Raw genomic sequence first — 15,896 nt, forward strand, 5'->3', positions numbered from 1 at the left:
GAGGGTTAAGGAAAGGAAGTAGTCACAGAGGTCTGAAGTCTAGAAAGGCTTCTTAGAAGAGAGGAAGACTCAAACTGGCCCTATCAGTAAAAGTAACCAAGAGGATGGCCTTCTAGGCAGGGAAAACAATTATATGAATAAAGCATCCCTCTGTAAAACAGCTGGGAGAAAGAAACCAAAGTCAGTTTCAGGGGCACTTTGGGCCATGCGGGGAAATAACTGACAACCAGTGCTATAAAACCAGATGGCTACAAGAAGTTATCGGCTGTCAGGTGCAAGGTATAGGAGTGATATTTCAGGAATTCATTCACAGAAAAAGTTGTTCTGCTCCTGACAAAGGGCAAAATTATTTAAATGTTAGATAGTACTAGATCCAGAATTCTTTATTGAGAGGTGGGAAGGCAGAGAGACAGACTCCTGCACATGCCCCAACCAGGATTCACGTGGCAAGCCCCCTAGGGGGGTGCGCTGCTCATCTGGACCTGAGCTATTTTTGCGCCTGAGGCAAGGCCGTGGTGCCATGCTCAGTGCCTGGGGCCAACCACTCTAATGAGCCATGGCTGTGGTGGGGTGTGTGTGTGTGGGGGGGGGGAGGCAGAGAGAGAGAGGGGTGGGGAAACAGATGGTCCTTCTCCTGTGTGCTCTAATAACCTGGAATCGATCGAACCTGGGACTTCCAAACACCAGGCTAACACTCTAGCACCGACCCAACCAGCCAGGGCCCAGATCCAGATTTCTATATTAAGACCCTCAGCCAATGAAAAATTTTTAAAATTTTTTATTTATTGATTTTAGCGAGAGAAGGGGGAGAGAGAGATAGGCCCATAAATCTTTCCTGTATGTGCTCCGTCCGTGGATCAAACTGGCAGCCTCTGTGCTTCGGGACGATGCTCTAACTGAGCTAACCAGCCAGGTCACATGATGAAAATTCTTAATCCAAAAACAAAAGGTGAACTCTGAATCTCTCTTAGTTACAACACTGACAGAATGAGTGATGCCTAATGTGTATGGTTTTTCCAAATAAAATATAACTAACCCTCACTGGGTTCCCAAAGGCTTCCTGCTGGAGTTTTCAGACTAAACACTGAGCTATTTGGACCGGACACAGGTCTATACACTCAAGGGTGGGAATGAAGTAGATGGAAGGAGTTGAGCTCCTTCAGTTTCCAATCTCCACCAAAGACTTAAAAGCTAAAAGGAAAATATCACCTTAAGAAAAGGAAAATCATACTGCCAAGATTTATTTAATTTTTCTCTTTTGCAGAAAATACAAATATGTAATGTAAACACTGACATGAACAAGCACAAGGTCAGGAAGGCAAATACACTGGACAATGCTCTTGCTTAGGTACTGTGCTGTGTCCTAACTTCAGCACAGCACAAGTCACATGGTTATACCTGCTGGGAAAACTGGAGGCAACATTCTTTTAGTTTTACTGAAGAGAGGCTCTGAAATCGAGCAATGCCATATGGAAGTCTGATCTTTCTCCTGCAAAAAATTATAAAGCTGAGCACATGTCTGTTTATAGGTTTACCAAGGCATGTAATTAATGCAGAAGCATCACAATGAATTAACACATGAGCTCCAATATGTCTATGGAGGCAAAGATTCAACTGTGCTTCTTCTCCCTTGACAGAGAAAATAAAATTAACCAAATTAAAGCACAGCTGCCTGACACCGGGCAGACACAGTGAGATCACAGCAAGCTCCTATTTCAATACATCCCACAACATGCAAAGCATAATACAGGACTGCCATTGGCATTTACCCAAATGGTCACTCCAGATACAGTGCTGCAGAGTCACATGGGAACTCCACTCTAGGAAAAATGTCCCAAATAATTAGTTAAAATCAATAACTACCTTGATTTTAAAAATGTTTCCAAATTTGGCCCTGGCTGGTTGGCTCAGCGGTAGAGCATCGGCCTGGCGTGTGGGGGACCCGGGTTCGATTCCCGGCCAGGGCACACAGGAGAAGCACCCATTTGCTTCTCCATTCCCCCCTCCTTCCTCTCTGTCTCTCTCTTCCCCTCCCGCAGCCAAGGCTCCATTGCAGCAAAGATGGCCCGGGCACTGGGGATGGCTCCTTGGCCTTTGCCCCAGGCACTGGAGTGGCTCTGGTCAAGGCACAGCGACGCCCCAGAGGGGCAGAGCGTCGCCCCCTGGTGGGCGTACCAGGTGGATCCCGGTCAGGCGCATGCGGGAGTCTGTCTGTCTCTCCCCGTTTCCAGCTTCAGAAAAAACAAACAAACAAACAAAAAAAAATGTTTCCAAATTTGAATTTAGTGATAAAAGAGTATGAGATTCAATGTTCTGTGATTATCCCAAAAGATTAAAATGACAAGCCGTCTTTCTTATCGATGACAACCACCAGGCAGCAGGTAAACAGTGATAACAGGTGCTTATTCCACAGTTTGGTTCAGTAACAGGACTCAGAGCTGGAAGATCCGGCACTCAGATATGGCTGCTTAAGCGGTTAGAGATCAGAGTCCTGCTATTTGTCAAGCACAATCGCTCCCGCACTCAGCTCAATAATCAAAGGTTAGCCCTGGCTGGTTGGCTCAGCGGTAGAGCGTCCGCCTAGCGTGCGGAGGACCCGGGTTCGATTCCGGCCAGGGCACACAGGAGAAGCACCCATTTGCTTCTCCACCCCTCCGCCGCGCTTTCCCTCTGTCTCTCTCTTCCCCTCCCGCAGCCAAGGCTCCGTTGGAGCAAAGATGGCCCGGGTGCTGGGGATGGCTCTGTGGCCACTGCCCCAGGCGCTAGAGTGGCTCTGGTCGCAACATGGCGACGCCCAGGATGGGCAGAGCATCGCCCCCTGGTGGGCAGAGCGTCGCCCCTGGTGGGCGTGCCGGGTGGATCCCGGTCGGGCGCATGCGGGAGTCTGTCTGGCTGTCTCTCCCTGTTTCCAGCTTCAGAAAAATGAAAAAAAAAAATAAAATAAAATAATCAAAGGTTATTTCAAATAATCTAGTACTTCATTCCTTGCTATTCAACACTCTATGGGGAAACAAGTACCTCCAATACCCTACCCCAACACTGGGCAGCACTGTCAGCTCACGCTGCACACTGGTTCCCTAGATGAGAACCAGTTACCCTGACCAGGTGTTCTGAAACTTTTCCCCAGCACAGTTAACCTCCCTACATTGATGAGGTAAAAATTTTACAATGTGCTTATATAAGTATCGCATGAAAAATGCCTTCACAACAAAAACCATTCATTTTTATACCCGCCCTACAGCACATGGCACAGTGTTCTGCAATTTCTTGTGTTCTCACCAGAAAGATGCACAGAGAAAACCAAAATCAGAGTTTAAAAGGGATAGAAACTGCTATTCTTGAGGTATCCTGGATCGATCATGACCTTTCTTTTGTGCTGTATTACTAAGTTCTTGCTAAGAGGGCTTTTTTATTCACATGCAAAATAAATCAGCATCACACCACTTTCATGAGAAAAATGCATCATTAAACTCTCTTTCACTTTGCAAAAAGGACCGGGCATCAGCCTGTGACTCTCAGCACACTGTGAGTACAGGTATGGCAAGGTATCTCACTGAACATTCCCTATCCTGTTGTCAGACCAAATGTGCCAATATTTGTAAAAAAGTAATCAAGTATTAAGAATTAAATGCCAGAAATCTTTAAAGCACCGAGTAGGACCCCAGTCTATTCTTACTCTCCAATTACCTTTTCTCTTAAATTTTTTCATTTAAAAAAAGGGGGGGGGGGAGAAAGAGAAGGGGGGAAGGAACAGGGAGCATCAATTCCCATATGTACCTTGACCAGGCAAGACAGGGATTTTGAACTGGCAACCTCAGCATTCCAGATTAACGTTTTATCCACTGCGCCACCACGCTCCAGTTACCATTCTTGACTGTCTAGACCCAGTGCCTCTCCAGTGCTTCAGCTGGAGCTCAGTCTTCCAGGAGGGGGACCTTTTACGTGGTGACTAGCCACTTCTTCACTTTTCTCTTCTTTTGGAATCAGTTACTATTTAAAGTCCTTCTCTTTGAAAAATGAAAGATGAAAACTCTAAAAAATAGATTCAACCTATTTGCAGATCCTGGTCACAAATACCGTTACGAAAATAAGGCACCTATGATGTGGCCCCAGATTCACTACAGAAATGGAATCAATCCTGGACCCTGTGTGGCTACAAAGGAGCACACCTTCCAGGCATTAACAGCGCTTTCCTGCCACTGGCCCGGCAGCACGTGAAGCACTGCTGCACTGAGTCTTACCAACAGACAGGCTGGAGGCGCCAAGAACCCAAAGAAATACAGATAAAATTCTTCATTAACAGAAAGTTACAGCCCTGGCCGGTTGGCTCAGTGGTAAAGTGTCAGCCTGGCATGTAAATGTCCTAGGTTCGATTCTCGGCCAGGGCACACAGAAGTGCTCATCTTCTTCTCCACTCTTCCCCCTCTCCTTCCTCTCTCTCTCTTCCCCTCCCGCAGCCAAGGCTCCATTGGAGCAAAGTTGGCCCAGGCACTGAGGATGGCTCTATGGCCTCCGCCTCAGGTGCTAGAATGGCTCTGGTTGCAATGGAACAATGCCTCAGATGGGCAGAGCATCGCCCCCTAGTGAGCTTGCCAGGTGGATCCTGGTCAGGTGCATGAGAGTCTGTCTCTCTGCCTCCTCGCTTCTCACTTCAGAAAAATACAAAAAACACAAAAAAACACCCACAGAAAGTTACATTATCAATTGGGTTCTGGCCAACCTCATCATTCTTTCAAGTAATGTTTTTATAGTCAAGTAAGGGAATGTGGAAGGGCACTGGATGAGCAGCCAGGGAACCCAGACCTAGTGCTATTACTTACTGACTGTGTGACCTTGAGCAAGTCACTTGACCTCCCCCTGTAGTCTCAGTTTCTTAATCTGTAAACAGGTATAAACCACTTGCCTTGTCTATCTCATGTTGCAACTGAGGATCAAATAAGAGAATGCAAAAGTGCTTCCTAAACTGTAAAATAATGTATGTGAAAGTAAAGTAGAATACATACTTCGATTAAATGTTGTCTTTAAATTACCTACCTGACAAGAAGTGCCCCATGTAGGATGTATTCTGTAATACACACTCAAAATCGGGCTATAAATATACTCTACGGTTGTTTAAAAGAGGGAAATTCTCAGTTTCCTCAGGCATGGTCACAGAACACATTACTTATAAATGGCATGTTATCCGAATCTACCAACTGAGAGATTTAATCTCCTATACAATTATAGTCTGATCCATTGATACCTTTACACAAGGAAGTCTTGAATTCAAGAAATAGCATGCTAAAACGTAAAAGAAAAAAACCCCCACATAGTTAAAGATCGTTGTAAAGGAAATAAAATTAAAATAAGAGGCATCCTAAATAATGAAGTCAGGTCTCAGTTCCTCGAGTATGTGCCTTTTTCCTGAGATACCTCCAGGACAGGATCCAAGCCCTGCAAGTACTTCCGAGCAGCTCCGTCTTTCAGGGGGTGAAAAGGACATGTGGGTTGATGACTAAGCTGCGCTCATTTTCTGGGATTTGAACAGGGCAGTCTTCTAGAAGCTGCCAAGCAGCCTTGCTGGGGAAGCCCGTGAGGCCCCAGAGCTGCCTGCTAGTCCTCGGATGCCAGGCCTGAGAGTGGAGAGCAGCCTGACACAGCCATCCAGGTCAAAGATTTTTAAGTCTTCCTAAGAGTGGATGTCGCTCTTCTCCAGTCTAGTAAACAGTGAACAGAAGAACCATGAGCTGTGGAACACCCCAACTACCTGACTGTCGGGCCTTTCTCTGCCCAAGAGCAAAACGTGAACATGCAGAACAGAGACCCAGGTGAGAAGGGAACAGACTGACTCTGACTGGCCCAGAGCATCCAGACTCCAGGTCTGCATCAGGCGGCCTTTATTACAAATGTACAAACGATGACTTGGAGGGAGTCCTGTCAGTGGAATCACGACAACAGGATGGTTGTCCTTTGGGGCCACAGGCATGTTCTAACCTCCACTTTTCTTTCTGATTTGCTTTGCTTTCCGGGGTTTGAGGATGGTGTAGTTTGCATACACTGTATACTGATCGGACAGGAAGGGGACATAGAAGGCCCGCAGCAGCCTGGATGATCTGGAAAACAAGGGAACAATAAAAAAGAATTTTATCATTAGAGAGAACTTACTAATGGTAATGAAAATGACGCAAGGAAATAAACTAAATGCCAAAGTAAGGATCAGTTATATAAGCAGCACAGAAAAGTGTTACAGTGGTACCTTGAGATACTAGCAGACCAATATATGAATTTTTTAAGATATGAGCTGCAACTCGGACCATAGTTTTGTTTGAGATCCGAGCGAAATTCCGAGATACAAGTCGTGATTCAGGAAGCTGCCGCTAGTTGGCGCGTTGGCACATGGGTCCAGTATTGGCAGCACAACACCAGCATCTTGTTCTTTCTCACATGTTACCTGCAGAATCAAGTCAAATCTCGTGCAATGTACTCATTCTTGCATAATTTTTGCATTTTTCACTAACTTTTTTTGTGTGCTATCATGGGGCCAAAGAGTGAGTGTAAAGAACAGTGGTGAGAAGAGGAGGAGAATGTCAATAGAAGTAGAGCAAGAAATAATAGAAAACCTTGAGCATGGTGTATGAGTGATTGAACTGGCAAGGCTGTACGACTGCAATACATCTACAATTTGTATCATCCTGAAACAAAAGGATGCCATCAAAAGCACAAATCCAGCAAAAGGAACTACAATTCTGTCCCAATTAAGGACAAATATCCATGAAGAAATGGAGATGCTTCTGCTGGTGTGGGTGAAAGAGAAAGAGCTGGCAGGAGATACAGTGACGGAGACTGTAATATGCGAAAAGGCACGGATTATTTACGGTGACTTGAAGAAGAAAGAACCATCAACCTCAAAAGTGGCAGCAGAAGATATGTTTAAGGCAAGTCACGGCTGGTTTGGAAATTTCAAGAAGAGATCTGGCAACCACTCGGTGGTGAGGCATGGTGAAGCTGTGAGTGCTGACGTTAAGGCAGTGAGGAGTACATCACACGTTTTGCTGCGCCTTTTGCAAAGGAAGGCTACATCCCCCAACAAGTGTTCAACTGTAATGAAATAGGATTGTTTTGGAAAAAAATGCCTCAGAGGACTTTCATCACTGCAAAGAAGAAGTCAGGCCATAAACCCATGAAGGACCATCTGATCCTTATATTGTGTACAAATGCTAGCGGTGACTGTAAAGTAAAGCCACTGCTAGTGTATCATTCCGAAAATCCTCCAGCCTTTAAGACTCACAAGATTCTTAAAGAAAAACTGCAGGTTATGTGGCGTGCCAATGCTAGGGCATGGATTACGCGGCAGTTTTTTATTGAATGGGTAAATCTTGTCCTTGGTCCTGCAGTGAAGAAGTATCTTCAAGAAAATAAACTCCCAATGAAAGCTTACTAATCCTTGATAATGCTCCAGCCCACCCACCTGGTCTTGAAGATGACACTCTTGATGAGATCAGATTTGTGAAAGTCCTCTACCTCCCATCCAACACGACTTCAATCTTGCAACCTATGGGTCAGCAGGTCATTTCCAACTTTAAAAAGCTTTACACAAAGCACTTGTTCTGCTGCTGCTTTGAGGTGACTGAAAATACAATTCTAATCCTTCGAGAGTTTTGGAAAGATCACTACAACATCGTGATATGTTAACACATTGTTGACTTGGCATGGAAAAAGTTATGGCCTGATGTTGTTGCAGACAGGGACTTCGAAGGATTCAAACCAGAGACTGAGACTGAGGTAGAAGCGTTGGAGGAGATTGTGTCCCTCGGAAAGTCGATGGGTCTGGAGGTAGATCAGGGTGACATAAACGAGCTCGTCGAGAAACATGAGGAGGAACTCTCAACTGAGGAGTTGAAGGAGCTCAGATGATGCAACATACAGAGCTTCTGCAAGAGATTAGTAGTGAGGAGGAGGTAGGGTCGGAGGAAGTGATTTCTACAAGTGAAATTAAAGACATGCTGGCAATGTGGGAGAAGCTTTCAAGTTTCATTGAAAAGAAACACCCAGGAAAAGTTTCAACTGGTCGTGCTTCAGCACTTTTTTTTTTTTTTTTAATATTTTATTTATTGATTTTTTTAGAGAGAGAGGAGTGAGAGAGAGAGACAGAGAGAGAGAGAAGGGGGAGGAGCAGGAAGCATCAACTCCCATATGTGCCTTGACCAGGCAAGCCCAAGGTTTCGAACTGGCGACCTCAGTGTTCCAGGTCGACGCTTTATCCCACTGCACCACCACAGGTCAGGCCTGCTTCAGCACTTTTTAATGACACTTGTTTGTCACATTTCCCTAACATTTTAAAAGGCAGGCAAAAGCAAACCTCTCTGGACAGATTTTTATTCAAAAGTCCTGCAAGTGAAAGTGCCAAAAGTGCAGCCAAAAAGGCAAAAACTGGTGATGATTAAAAATACATAATGTATTTGACAATACGTCTGATAAGGGGTTAATAACCAAAATTTATAAAGAACTTGTAAAATTTAATACCAGGAAGACAAACAATCCAATCCAAAAATGGGCAAAAGAAATGAATAGACACTTCTCCAAAGAGGACATACAGATGGCCAATAGGCACATGAAAAAATGCTCAACATCACTAATCATTAGAGAAATGCAAATTAAAACCACAATGAGATATCACCTCACACCAGTCAGAATGGCACTCATCAACAAAACAACACAGAATAAGTGCTGGCGAGGATGTGGAGAAAAGGGAACCCTTCTGCACTGCTGGTGGGAATGCAGACTGGTGCAGCCACTGTGGAAAACAGTATGGAGATTCCTCAAAAAATTAAAAATCGAACTGCCTTTTGACCCAGCTATCCCACTGTTAGGAATATACCCCAAGAACACCATAGCACTGTATGAAAAGAAGAAATGCACCCCCATGTTTATGGCAGCATTGTTCACAATAGCGAAGATCTGGAAACAGCCCAAGTGTCCGTCAGAGGACAAGTGGATAAAAAAGCTTTGGTACATATATACTATGGAATACTACTCAGTCATAAGAAATGATGACATTGGATCATTTACAATAACATGGATGGACCTTGATAACATTATACGGAGTGAAATAAGTAAATCAGAAAAAAACTAAGAATTATATGAATCCATACATAGATGGGACATAAAAATGAGATTCAGAGACATGAACAAGAATGTGATGGCAACAGGGGTGGAGGGTGGGGGGAGGGGGGATGGGGCAAGGAAGGAGAGAGGGGTTGGGGGAAGGGAGGGGCACAAAGAAAACCAGATAGAAAGAAGGTGACAGAAGACAATTTGACTTTGGGGGAGGGGTATACAGCACAATCAAATGTCAAAATAATCTGGAGATGTTTTCTCTCAACATATGTACCCTGATTTATCAATGTCACTGCATTAAATTTAATTAATAAAATTTTAAAAATACATAATGTTAAGCTTAGGTTAAGTTTAAAATTAAGAAAGTGCATTTTTTTTTACAATTAAGTTTTTGTGGTTTCATTTTAAGTAAAGAAAGTGCAGTTTTAGTTTTGTTTAAAGAAAAGTGGAGTTTTAGGTTACGTGTCTACAGTGCCTGCATCCCTTCCTCCCTCCCTCCTCCTCTGCCATTCACCTCCATTAGCCACATTCATCTGTCTCCAAGGTAAGAATACAGTACTAAATAATACTTTTTTCTTTATTTCAAATATTTTGTTATGCATTGGTAAAGTATACATGTGTGTTTCTTAATTAAAAACATGTCTTTTTTCATAGTTTAGGATGGTTTGGGGATGTTTCACAGGGCTGGAATGGATTACAGCTAATGCTCGACTTACGACCATGATTGGTTCCAAAAGACCAGTTTTAACATGATTTGGTCATAAATTGAGCAGGCTATATATACAGTACTGTGAAATGATGTTATAAAATCTTTAAGTCTGGCCCTGGCTGGTTGGCACAGTGGTAGAGCGTCGGCCTGGCATACAGGAGTCCTGGGTTCGATTCTCGGCCAGGGCACACAGGAGAAGCACCCATCTGCTTCTCCACCCCTCCCCCTCTCCTTCCTCTCTCTCTCTCTCTTCTCCTCCCGCAGCCAAGGCTCCACTGGAGCAAAGTTGGCCCAGGCGTTGAGGATGGCTCCATGGCCTCTGTCTCAGGTGCTAGAATGGCTCTGGTTGCGACAGAGTGATGCCCCAGATGGGCAGAGCATCGCCCCCTGGTGGGCATGCAGGGTGGATCCCGGTTGGGCGCATGCGGGAGTCTGTCGTACTGCCTCCCCATTTCCACTTCAGAAAAATACAAAAAAAAAAATCTTTAAGTCATGTTTTATCATAATTTTTTCCATTATTGTTATATATCATAATTTTCTTTGTTCATTTTATGCCATTTGTATCATCTCTACACCATTTTGTTTATTTTTACATTCGTCAGGTTTAAGTAAAACACTGCATTACCAGTAAAACTGGTTTAATATTTGCAAAGACAATTTCCTCTTGGTGGACATCTTGGGAGGGACTTGATGAAAAATATCCAAGACACAAAACACAAATTGCTGTACCGAGTCTGGGATAACAGTTGAAATGGTGCACGCAGGGATGGTAGTGCTGCCGGAAGCTGGTCCGCACTGTCCTACGCCCAGCTGGGCAACACTTGCGCTGCCAGACGCAGAGTAGTTGTGGCTAGCGATTGTGGTCGTCAAGTCGAATGGTCATAAGTTGCATAGGTCGTAAGTTGATCAATATTTGTAAATCTATTTCAATTATTTTAAATGGGAGAAATTTGTTTGATATACAAGTTGACTGACTTACAAGCTCGGTTACAGAATGAATTAAACTTGTATCTCAAGGTACCACTGTATTTAGCTACTTGATCATGATAAAAAATTTAGTCAAAACCAAGGACCTTGTTACCCACACCAAAAAAGACAGTCTATCAAGCCACAGTACATTCTTCAAAGGAGCTCTGTGTCTTCACCTTGCATTAGAGGATAACACAGGAAAGGTCCAGACCAGCCAAAGGGCTGCTATTACTGAAATAAATTCTTTTTAGCAAGACAGAGAGAGGGGGACAGACAGGGACAGAGATAGGAAGGGAGAGAGATGAGAAGCATCAATTCAGTTAGAGCACTTCTGTTGATTGTTTTCTCATACATGCCTTGATGGAGGGCAGAAGGGGCTACAGATGAACCAATGGCCCCTTACTCAAGCCAGCAACCTTGGGCTTCAAGCCAGTGACAATGGGGTCATGTTTATGATCCCACACTCAAGCTGGCAACCCCTCGCTCAAGTCAGTGACCTCAGAGTTTTGAACCTGGGTCCTCAGCAACTGAGGCTACGCTCTATCCTCTGCGCTGCCTAGTCAGGTACCAGTAAATTTCTTTTTTTTTTTTAAACTCACTTGCGTTATTTTTTTATTTTATTTTTTTTTAGATTTTATTTATTCATTTTTATTAGAGAGAGAAAGAGATAGAAAGAAGAGGGGGACGAGCTGGAAGCATCAACTCCCATATTTGCCTTGACCAGGCAAGCCCGGGGTTTTGAACCAGCAACCATTTCCTCCTTGCCCACTACACACCCACCACGCCAGCCTCCTTCCATTTCCTCAATATTGTAAGTTCTTTCCTACCCTAGGGTCTTTGCAGATGCTTCCCACTCCCACGTGGAACACTCTTCCATCGACTGTTTTTCTCATCAGTAGACCATCTCATCTTCCATTCCTTATCTTGAAAGTTAGCTTGGAGAGGTCTTCCAGCCATCCTGGGAAAGCCTGGGTTGCTACTTCTATTACTTCACCTCTTGGTACAACTTATGTTTCTACACAACACTACAATTTATAATTATATACTTATTTGTTAACTTATTGACTGCCTGTCACCTACCTCCAGATTTCTGGGACCAAGTCTTGTCTTTTTTTTTTTTTTTGCATTTTTCTGAAGCTGGAAACAGGGAGAGACAGTCAGACAGACTCCCGCATGCGTCCGACCGGGATCCACCCGGCACGCCCACCAGGGGCGACGCTCTGCCCACCAGGGGGCGACGCTCTGCCCATCCTGGGCGTCGCCATATTGCGACCAGAGCTACTCTAGCGCCTGGGGCAGAGGCCACAGAGCCATCCCCAGCGCCCGGGCCATCTTTGCTCCAATGGAGCCTTGGCTGCGGGAGGGGAAGAGAGAGACAGAGAGGAAGGCGCGGCGGAGGGGTGGAGAAGCAAATGGGCGCTTCTCCTATGTGCCCTGGCCGGGAATCGAACCCGGGTCCTCCGCACGCCAGGCCGACGCTCTACCGCTGAGCCAACCGGCCAGGGCCAAGTCTTTTTTTTTTTACAGCGACAGAGAGAGAGAGTCAGAGAGAGGGATAGATAGGGACAGACAGACAGGAACGGAGAGAGATGAGAAGCATCAATCATTAGTTTTTCGTTGTGACACCTTAGTTGTTCATGATTGCTTTCTCATATGTGCCTTGACTGTGGGGCTACAGCAGATCGAGTAACCCCTTGCTCAAGCCAGCGACCTTGGGTCCAAGCTGGTGAGCTTTCCTCAAACCAGATGAGCCCATGCTCAAGTTGGCGACCTCAGGGTCTCGAACCTGAGTCCTCTGCATCCCAGTCCAAAGCTCTATCCACTGCGCCACTGCCTGGTCAGGCTGGGACCAAGTCTTTTATTTACAAATAGTATAGTGTCTGGCACACATTAAGTACTGAAAAACAGATGATGGATGTACAGATGGGTGAGTGGATGGATGGATGGATGAATGCATGGAAGGGAGGGAGGGAGGGAGGGAGGGAGGGAGGGAGGGAGGGAGGGAGGAGGAAAGAAGGAAGGAGAGAGGAGGGAGGAAGGACTGATGAAGAATGCAATGGAAGGATTTTATTCACAAGTGACTGAACACCATGTCAAGTAAAGGGTTAAGTCAGGAATACAATAATGGACAGAGAGGGTTTCTCCTCTCAGTGAGGAATTCGAAGTGCAACTGAATGTGTCGTTTGAAATAACCATCTTCCTGAGGACAAAACCTTGTTCTGACTTCGATACATCAAGAGAGACCAGAAGGATCCTGAATCTGTCATGTCTCCTCAGTGACAATCATAAAAATTCAACATCAGATTCTAGACAGTGTGTTCAGGAAGCAAGAAGGCACTTCTAGTTAAGTAAGAACAGAAACTATGTAAGAGGTAGGGACTACATATAAGAAGTTAAGAAGTGTCTGTTTATCATCAGAGCTTGCTGTAAGAAAAACTTTATTAAACCTTTTCCGCTGCAGATTCCACTTTTCATCTTTTTTTTTATTTAAACATTTTTTAATTTTTATTTTTTATTTATTTATTTTAGAGAGGAGGGGGAGAGACAGAGAGAGAGAGAGACAGAGAGAGAGAAGGGGGGAGGAGCAGGAAGCATCAACTCCCATATGTGCCTTGACCAGGCAAGCCCAGGGTTTCGAACCGGCGACCTCATCCACTTTTCATCTTTAATGGCAGTTTTGATCTTTAACATCTGAAGCTAATGATTACTTCAAGAGGAGGACATGAGACCTGACTGGGTGGTGCACAGAGGATAGAGTGTCGGACTGGGATGCAGAGGACCCAGGTTCAAAACCCCAAGGTCATTGGCTTGAGCGCGGGCTCATCAGCTTGAGTGAGGGGTCGCGCTGGCTTGAGCGTGGGATCACAGACATGACCCCTGGTTGCTGGCTTGAACCCAAGGTCATTGGCTTGAGCAAGGGGTCACTTACTGTGCCGTAGCCCCCAGGTGAAGGCACATATGAAAAAGCAATCAATGAACAAGGTGCCACAACGAAGAATTGATGCTTCTCATCTCTCTCCCTTCCTGCCTGTCCCTATCTGTCCCTCTCTCTGTCTTTGTCACAAAAAAAAAAAAAAAGAGGACACAAGGCACAGTCAATATACACACCTCTGAGCTGGGATAGGAACACTTTATTTTAAAAAATAAAAATAAAAGTTGAATTGAATTCTTTATTTCTAAAACTATAGCTGCTGTTCTAGATGAAATCCTTGCCCATCAATAGCTCTAATATGCTAAGCATGACGAGGGCCTTTTAATTTGTTACACTGTACCACTAATGGGAAAGGGAAAATGAAATTGGTTATTAGACTTTGAAAAGAGCAGTTGAGCACTGAAAACACATGTGTGCACATATTCACACATGTAAAACAAAGATTAGTCTGAGTCACAAATTAAAACAAAAGCCTATCAAAACTCATAGAACAATGTCTGTCATATTGTGATGCCCTGGGGAAGCACAGGCAGTGTAACTCAGGGAGACATAAAATACACACCTCTGTCATGGAAATGGAAACACCTCCCTCACCAGTGAACAAGTCACCCAAGTGACTCAAGGATGAAACAGATGTGGACAAAGTGATTGTCTGAAGAGCATAATTAGCTGACAGCTCAGAATGTTTTCCAATTCAATTACCAGCCCTATCTATTGACGTTAGGAAACATTCTGCTGTGGAAATTTAAATCTACCCTTGCTGATGTCATGCAAGACTAGCTACGACCTGACCTGTGGTGGAGCAGTGGATAAAGCGTCGACCTGGAACTCTGAGGTCGCCGGTTCAAAACCCTGCACTTATCTGGTCAAGGCACATATGGGAGTTGATGCTTCCTGCTCTTCCTTCTTTCTCTCTCTCTCCAACTCTCTCTCCTTTCTAAAATGAATTAAAAAAAAAAAAAAAGACTGGCTGCTGTCCCTGATGTCTCCAATTCAACAGGCACAAATAGAAATACTGGGTCAATTTTTCATTTCAAAAAGAAAACATCCTAGTTCTCAGGTTTTTCCCTTCTTTCCTTCCCTTTCCTTCCTTCCTTCCTTTCCTCCCTCCCTCCCTCCTCCCCTCCCTCCCTCCCTTCCTTCCTTCTTTCCTGTCTCCAATTCAACAGGCACAAATAGAAATACTGGGTCAATTTTTCATTTCAAAATGAAAACGTCCTAGTTCTCAGGTTTTTCCCTCCCACCCTTTCTCCTTCCCTCCCTCCCTCCCTCCTTCTCTTTCTCTCTCTCTTTCTTATTTATTTTTGTATTTTTCTAAAGTTAGAAGCTGGGAAGCAGTCAGACAGACCCCTGCATATGCCCTACCAGGATCCACCTGGCATGCCTACCAGGGGGTGATGCTCTGCCCATCTGGGGCGTTGCTCGGTTGCAGCTGGAGCCATTCTAGTGCCTGAGGTGGAGGCCATGGGACCATCCTCAGCACCTGGGCCAACTTTGCTCCAATGGAGCCTTGGCTGTGGGAGGGAAAGAGAGAGACAGAGAGAAAGGAGAGGGGGAAGGGCGGAGAAGCAGATGGGCGATTCTCCTGTGTGTCCTGACCAGGAATTGAACCTGGAACTTCCACACGGTGGGCCAACGCTCTATCACTGAGCCAACTGGCCAGGGCCATCTCTTTTATTTTTATCCATTCATCCATCTCCCACCCATCCACCTAAATACTAACATCCATATGTATCTGTGGTGTGAGCTGACTGCCAGTCTTCTTTTTTAAGATACTACCTCTCTGTCTCTGGCCTGTGCTCTCTCTTGTACTTAGTTCACATTTAAGTGCTAGCCTTTCTACAGCCTTCACCACAGACCTAGACCCTCACAGCAATCTGCAGTTCTGGAGAGAATCTCAGAATTCCCTCAAGACTTAATCATAGTGCCTCTCCTGTGGTGGTACAGTGCATAAAGCATTGACCTGAATGCTGAGGTCACCAGTTTGAAACCCTGTGCCTGCCAGTCAAGGCACATACGACAAACAACCAATGAACAACTAAAGTGAAGCAACTATGAGTTGATACTTCTTGTTCCACCCTTCTCTCTCTGCAAAATCAATTAAAAAAATAAAATAGATTTAATCATAATCAACCTCTAGTCCCTTATTAAGCAATCTGAGAACTGCTCAAGAGGCTGGTATATAGCAAA

General features: G+C 44.7%; 1 protein-coding gene across 9 annotated transcripts in view; it reads right to left on the minus strand.

Moving 5' to 3' along the window:
* Positions 1–1,220: 1,220 nt before the first annotated feature.
* ALG9 (ALG9 alpha-1,2-mannosyltransferase) overlaps positions 1,221–15,896 on the minus strand; it is a 71,308-nt gene continuing 56,632 nt past the window's right edge. For all 9 annotated transcript variants that reach the window (XM_066244498.1, XM_066244488.1, XM_066244478.1 and 6 more), the window contains one exon: positions 1,221–6,092. In XM_066244498.1, the coding sequence (XP_066100595.1) occupies positions 5,969–6,092 (124 nt within the window). In that variant the 3' untranslated portion in view covers positions 1,221–5,968. The remainder of the gene's footprint in view (positions 6,093–15,896) is intronic.

This window comes from Saccopteryx bilineata, chromosome 1 (genome assembly GCF_036850765.1).
Source record: "Saccopteryx bilineata isolate mSacBil1 chromosome 1, mSacBil1_pri_phased_curated, whole genome shotgun sequence".
Taxonomy (NCBI): Eukaryota; Metazoa; Chordata; class Mammalia; order Chiroptera; family Emballonuridae; genus Saccopteryx; species Saccopteryx bilineata.